General features: G+C 34.2%; 1 protein-coding gene and 1 pseudogene across 1 annotated transcript; both read left to right on the forward strand.

Annotated features, from left to right (window-relative positions):
• Window positions 1–202: 202 nt before the first annotated feature.
• LOC108972333 lies at window positions 203–812 on the forward strand (annotated as a pseudogene).
• A 669-nt stretch (window positions 813–1,481) lies between these two features.
• On the forward strand, window positions 1,482–2,329 carry LOC108972328 (tigger transposable element-derived protein 6-like). The gene is made up of 2 exons (XM_018938866.1): window positions 1,482–1,796; window positions 2,228–2,329. Exons 1-2 carry the CDS (start codon window positions 1,482–1,484, stop codon window positions 2,327–2,329), a joined length of 417 nt encoding a protein of 138 aa, XP_018794411.1.
• Window positions 2,330–7,652: the final 5,323 nt, after the last annotated feature.

A 7,652-nucleotide genomic window follows, 5' to 3' on the forward strand; every position in this document is an offset into this window, starting at 1 on the left:
AGAACGTTTTTACTTTATATTTGTATGCACATGCGTACCTAGCTTACTTACTTGTAGACAACGAGAGCGTGCGGTTGTGAAGAATAAAAGTTTAACTAAAACGATAAAAGAAGTGTTTTTCTATTTTTGCAAATCGGGCTGGTGTGTTTGTATAAAACTTTAATTATATAAAGATAAAATAAAACAAAAAAATATAATTGCTATGCTTATGACGCCAAATGTCACCCCTCTTATCCAAATTATGGATCAAAATGCGATTAAAATAACGAAGTTATATTACAGAAGCAGTTTGTTGGCTTCAATAGCAGCAAAAAACTTACTAGATTTGTTTGAATCCAATGAAAAATGTAACGTTGAAAGATGCTGTTACCCTTTTATCTGTCGCGTGGGATCGGGTCAGCACAGAAACTCTTGCCAATTGTTGGGAAAACATTTTAAGTTTAATGGGAAACGAGGAGGACCCTGAATATAACATTCCATTAAGTATTCTGAAATACAAACGGAGTGCAGAAATAAACTCTTTAATGCGAATGTCAGTTGATCTCCTTTAGGACTTGAGTCCTCAGGTAGAAGTTTTACGACACGCTTTGATATCATTATTACTTTTTTCTATTTTAGGTTGAGCTTACATTGCCAATGGTTCGAGAGTGGAACGATGACCCTTGTGTTGATGATACCACCGAAATCCATGAAATTGAAGAAAGTGACGATGATGATTGTATTGCCGAAGACCCCATAAAGAAAATTGCCGCAAGTGAGGCAGTTGAAATCTTTAACAAGGCATTGCAAAGGGCTGGAGACGCAATGGTTGATCAAAGCGACATGCGTGTACTTAGACGCTTAAGGGAGAAATCAGTATTTCAGCTATTAGAAAGGAAAAAGCAGCAGAAAAATATAACGGATTTTTTTAATGAATAAATCTAATGTGAAATTTTATTCGCAATTTAATATGTATGTTCATACCCATGAACATACTAATAGCAATAATAAAATACTTTTACATTTAAATGTGTAAAAATCCTGAATTTCGCAATTTGAAGTTATTTTGCTTCTTCAAATTCGACAATCGCTAACGTGAACATTTTCACTAACGTGAACTCCCTTGGTTTTAATTAGTTCACGTTACCGCGAGTGCACTGTATGATATGGCAGCACTTTTATTATTATGTAATCGATGCTTCTGGCTTGCACATCTTTATTAATGTCAAAATGAGTAAGCGTACAACATTAAATTACCGCCAAAAAAGTCCAATTCTTTCTGCATGTTCACTACGTGCAAAAGCGAACTCTGCGTTAAATATAAATGTTCGCTATCAACAATTAATCGTATAATTCGTGAAAAAGAAAGACTTTCTGTGCAAGGTACTTTGGAAAACTTGAACAGAAAGCGCAACAGATGTAGCACCTCAATAGAAATTGAAAGTGCTGTAACTATTTGGTTTAATCAAATGCATTTATCAGGCGCAGTAATATCAGGCACTATGGTCCGGGAAAAAGCTCAACAATTGGCCGTCAATATGGATGTAGAATTCGAGCCCACTCTTGGTTGGCTGTACCGATGGCAAAAGCGTGAAGGCATTTCAGTGAAACAAATTCATGGGGAGGGTGCATCTGCGAATATTAAAAGCGCCAATGACTTTTTTGAATTACTACCCAACTTAATCCAGAATTACAGCGCTAAGGACATATTCAACGCTGATGAAAGTGGACTATCCTATAAAGCATTGCCTAGGTCTTCTTTAACCAGCAGTGGTGATAACTCAAAAGAATTTAAGTCATCAAAGGAGCGCCTGACGGTCAAGATATATAGACCTCTATTTTGAAATAATTTTACAAGAAGATGCAAAGTCAAAACAGGAAGGTAATTTTATTCATCGATAATGCCGCTCCTCACAAGCCAGTATCTTTAAAAAATGTGGAAATGTTTTATCTGCCGGCAAACACCACATCAGTTGTGCAATCGCTTGATCAAGGCATTATCCATGCTTTTAAAGCATATTATCGCCAAATGATGGTACGGAAGCAATTACTTGCTCTTGAAAAAGGAAACACTGTTGAAGAATTTAAGAAATCGTTCAACTTATTGACAGCGATTCATATGATTAAACGTGCTTGGTGGATGGTTAAACCTGAAACGATTGTCAACATTTTTAAAAATGTATGCCTTACTTTATTTTATATAATTTTTATGTTTTCTTTTTGCATAATATATACTCATTTCTTACAGTGCCAATTTGTTAAGGAATCCTTCGAGGTTGAAGAGCTTTCACAAGAAGCAGGAATAGTGGAACTTGTGAATAGCGATGAGTTTCTTCACGAGGAATATTAAAATTTCGTTCACTGTGATGACAATTTGCCCTGCCTCAGTCGGTGAATCGACTGATGCGGATATAATTGCAGAAGCAGTTTCAGAATTGTCTGAAGATGAAGATGAACTAAGCATACCCACCAAGAGAGAAGTTTTTGACTCAATTAATCTTCTACGTAAAGCACTTATGCCTTCTAATTTATTTATGCAAGAAATTGAGAATATTGAGCAGTATTACTTCTCAATACGCTCCATAAAAAATGTTCAATTTAAAATAACAGATTTCTTCAAAAACAGTAATAATTAATTTAAATTAAAATTGTTTACAAATGATGTAAATGAACACGAAATGCTATAAGCAAATGCTAGATAAAAATTGATCTCTAAACTTTTGTGTACTAACTGTTTTTTTTTTTATTTTTGCATTGTTTTTAAGTTTGTAAATTGAATATTTTTTCGATAAAAACAATTATTATTTCTATAAGAACACCGCAAATGCATACATAAGTACTTATAAGAATGATCCTATATATGCACCAATTGAGCATATAAGAGAGTTTTTGATATATGCACCAATGGTGCATATAAGCTATAAGCGAAATTTGGATGTAAGAATACTAGTTTATAAGCACCAATTTTGTGCAAATCCGATAAATACTGTAGTTGTCGAATTACAAAGAGAATTGCGACAATTCATTCTGTTCTGTGGGAAAATAATGAATAAACCGCATACTACTGTTCATTATGTTGTGAAAACATTCCAAAAGAACGGATCTGTGGAAACACCTAGTGGAGGTGGTCGTCCAAAAAAACTAAATACACCTCAAATTCAACGGAAAGTTTTAAGTTATGTAAAAAAATACCCCAAATTTCCGCCATCAAAATGCCAAATGATCTGAAAAATGCAGAAATAGTTGACGTCACTCCACAGACAGTAAGAAACTTCCTCCATTGCCAGGATTTGAAGGCGTATGCAGTTCGGAAGAAGCCTCTCCTCTCTAAAGCAAATATTAAAAACGCTTAGTGTACCCAAACGAGTACTTACAGAAGGATAATTCGTTTTGGGAAAATGTAATCTTCACGGATGAATCTAAATTCAATATATTTGGAAGTGATGGGCGCAAATCTGTTTGGAGAAAGGAGGGACAAAGCACTCAGCTGTTATGGTAAGAGAATGGTTGCTTTATAACACCAAAAAAGTGTTGCCTCATCCTCCCCAGAGCCCAGATTTAAATCCGATTGAGCACTTGTGGGACTCCATGAAAACGAAATTAAAAAATTGCCACATATCTGGCAAAGAAACCTTAAAAAATGCTCTTAAGGATATATGGAGTTCTATTGCTCAAGATGTAACACAAAATACGGTACATGCGATGCCAAGAAGACTGTTAGCTGTTAAAGAAGCTAAAGGGCACCATACAAAATACTAAAAGCACAAAAATTTTACTTTTATAAAGTAACATTTTTTTTTTKTTCTAATTTAATTTCTGTGTTTAATTTTATTTTAGTTCAATAAGTGTAAGTTAACATATCACAGTAGCCTACAACAACAGGTGCAGATGCGAGGCTCATGTTGCGTTATGTCTGTTGCGGAAACGCTTGTCAGCAGAAAACGACACCAACAGTGCCAAACTGTGGGAATTGCCGAATCAGCACTATGGGATCATGCGGCAGTCCACGTGAGGTGATGGCAAGTAGAGTAACGATAGGTGTTAGGTATTTAGGTGTAGCACCGAAAAGTTAGTTGTAAGTAGTGTAGGGAAATAAAAAATTATTTCATTCAAACCAAACCTCGTGTTTTATTAACTTGTACAAGTTGTTTTTTTGCTAACTGTAAGTTTTGTTTCGAATTCATCTGTTGTCAATCACAACTTTATTACACGTGTAGTGAATATAAAATATATTCAAAAAATTGCTTTTAGATGTTTAAATATGTACATAATATTTCAGATTTTCAAAATGCGGCCTTCACACTTAAAAAGCAAGGTCTGGAGTTCTTTATAAGAAATTCAGATGCTTCCGCCACATGCAAACTCTGCAAGAAGAAAGTAAAAACATCAGGTAACACGCCGAATCTTCGTTGTCACGTTGTGAATGTACATAAAAAGGTATTACTCGATCAAGTTGATAATGCAGAATTCTCCTCCAAAACTACGCCAAAACAGCGAAAAATTTTTGAAATAATTAACAATTCAACAACCGCTGGGACGACAGCGTCAAGTGAGTTATCCGACATTAGTAATAAGAAGACTTCATGTATAGAATCGTCTCCTAGTACATGTACTCAGTCAGTACTGCAAAATAAATCGGATCAGTTGGCAGCGTTGATCCAACCTAATGTGAAAGACTTTTTTGAGCATTTCAAAAGTATTTCTTACCAAGATGGCCCTAAATCAAGGAAAATTACTGAAGGAATTGTGAATATGTGGGATTGCAATCCAGCATGCAACTCTAAACATACACCCTGAATGAACGGACCGAACAAAAAGCAATGAACGCCGACAGCGACCGTTGAAAAAGACGGAAACTCGATTTTGAAACTTCGCGCAGTATGGTCGTGCCCTCCCAAACATTTATTGAAATATACTAACTCTTTTTATACACATATTATCATTCAGTGATATAGCGAAATCATAAGTTATATTTTCCGGTTTATAAGTTATATAAATAAAACATTTTTCTACATTTTAAAAATAACTAAAGCGTTTAATTCAAAGTAAGTCCCCCACATATATTACAAAGGACAACAAGCCATTTTCCACTGTAGAAAGAAAAGGTTTTCTGCAGATGATGAAAGAACTGGTTCCGATTTTTAAAGTTCCAAGTAGAGAACAGTGATGCCAACTTAGTGGTTTTACCACTAAAACTTTCCCTCTAGTGGGCAAAAAACTTTTTTAGTAGCTGGTGGATTTTTTAGTGGTAAGTGCCCTCTGACGGAAAAACTTTTTTAGTTGCTGGTGGTTTTTTTAGTGGTAAAAACCCCCTGACGGTAAATACAAAAAATTAATAATATATGCTATATATGTATATTCTTCACAATTGCTGAGCTTTTAAAGAGCTACGAATAAGACAAATAAAGATAGCCTGTTATATCTCAAGGGGGAGCCATTTTAACAGCTACATTCCACTATGCTCAATTGTTTGATATACTCATACGTTCTCTTTTATCTTVTTCGCTCTTTCTTTCTTCGTAACAGAATAAATCTTCATTTTTTAAAACTTTTAAAGTAAAAATTTACTTGTAATGTACTCCATATAACAATGTTTAGAAAACGACAGTATTCTCAAAAATTTAGAGATTTCTGCCTCAAAGATCTTATTTTAAAAGATTGGTTACAAGTTGTAGAAGGTAATGACGGCAATAAAGTAGCTAAGTGTAGGTTATGTGGTGTAAGGTTGCGGAATCACTATGCAGATTTAAAAAGTCATACAACGACCAAACAACATCAAGAAAATGCTAAGGTAAACCAAAATAAGATTATTTTTTATTATTAACTTTTTCTTTAAATTACAATTTTAATAAAGTTGTAGTTTCAATTATTTACATACATAATACATTATATACATCATTTACAGATTATCACGGTTCATCCAAAACTTCCATTCAAACCGATAGATACTAAAGTATCAAAAACAAAAGAGGATCGGCTTTCATTGTTTACAGCCATGCACACGGGCGTATGTGTGATTGATCATTTAGGGCAGGCTATTAATCACTCTTTTACCAATGAAGAGGATAAAATAAAGTTACATCGAACCAAGTGTTCAAATATCATCATGAATGTTTGGGCACCACATTTCTCTGATCTACTAAAAGAAGATTTGAAAGGTCAACCTTACAGTATTCTAATTGATGAATCAACCGATATTGCTGTTATGAAAAACCTAGGAATTGTAATAATCTATTACAGTAATCGTTCCGAGAAGGTCGTATCTACATATTTAGATTTAGTGACGTTAAATGACTGTGATGCTAATAGTATTGTTTCTGCTATTAAAGACGTTCTTCAGCGGTTTGAATTAAAATTAATAAATATGATGGGTATTGGAACCGACAATGCATCAGTTATGACTGGTGTAAATGAAGGTGTTTACGCGAAATTAAAAAGAGTGGTCCCTCATTTCATTTTAATCCGTTGTATATGTCATTCACTACAATTAGCCGTCTCTAGTGCTGCCAAACAGTTTTTACCACGAAATCTAGAGTATAAAATTAGTGAAACTTACAATTGGTTCTCTCGATCTGCGTCAAGACAAGCTAAATATAAAGATTTGTATAAAGCAATAAATGATGGAAAAGATCCACTGAAGATCGTGTAGTCCTCTCAGGCTATCACTAGGTGGCTATCAATTGAAACAGCTGTCTCACGGATATATAACCAGTGGCTGGAGCTAAAAACTCATTTTTCAATTGCTAAATTAGACGAAAGATGTTACACGGCAGAAGTCTTGCATGGGATGTATAACGATGACATTAACTTTGCGTTTCTTGCTTTTCTCTATCCAATACTTACTGAACTAAATAGGGTTAATAAATTATTTGAATCGAAAGATGCAGATCCAACAAAACTATGTGACGAGTTGGTAAATTTAATTTAGTTACTTGTTAATAAGATCAAATTGCCTACCCAAAGAGTGAATATTTTTACTCAAAACATAAATGATTTCATTGATCCAACATGTAATTTAGGGTATAGATTTAATACTGCTATGACAAAATTAAAAGAACAGGGACTAAAGYAGAGTGACGAGAAAGCAATTCGCCAAAGATGTATAAAATTTATTGTGAATTTAATTAATGAAGTTAAAGTTCGATTACCTACTAAGGTCGACATAATGATCACGATCAAAAGAATTAGTGTTGATAGTGCACTAAACCCTAACAAACAACCTATTACTGATTTAATCAAATATTTTAATCACAATAAGAGTGAAGACTTGATTGCACAAATAGATGACCAATGGTATCAAATTCATTCCTTAAAGTGGAATGAATCTAAAGATACTAAAAAGTTTTGGTATGAAGTTTTGGGATTTAAGGATGCTCAAGGACAAGGAAGATTCAAAAAATYGGCTTCTTTTGCTATGTCGATTTTGATATTACCTTTCTGCTCTCTAATGCTGACGTCGAGAGACTTTTTAGTAATATGAACATAATCAAAAGTAAAAAGCGTAATAAGATGGATCTACCAATGTTGAGATCACTGCTGATGATGCGAGCTGGTTTATCTTTAGCTGGAAAATGCTGTCACGATTATGAGATACCAGATAAGGTCGTTCGGCAAATTGGAACTAAATATGCTTATCGTTCTCAAGAAAATGAGCTTGAAAATATTGTCGATAG

This window comes from Bactrocera latifrons, unplaced genomic scaffold (assembly GCF_001853355.1).
Source record: "Bactrocera latifrons isolate USDA-ARS-PBARC rearing strain unplaced genomic scaffold, ASM185335v1 scaffold_393, whole genome shotgun sequence".
NCBI lineage: Eukaryota > Metazoa > Arthropoda > Insecta > Diptera > Tephritidae > Bactrocera > Bactrocera latifrons.

Coding starts and splice junctions, on each gene's coding strand:
- LOC108972328 (XM_018938866.1), top strand. CDS start 1,482: ATGGTCCGGGAAAAAGCTCAACAATTGGCCGTCAATATGGATGTAGAA. Junction 1,797..2,227: donor CATCAAAGGAGCGCCTGACG/GTCAAGATATAT, acceptor CATTTCTTACAG/TGCCAATTTGTTAAGGAATC.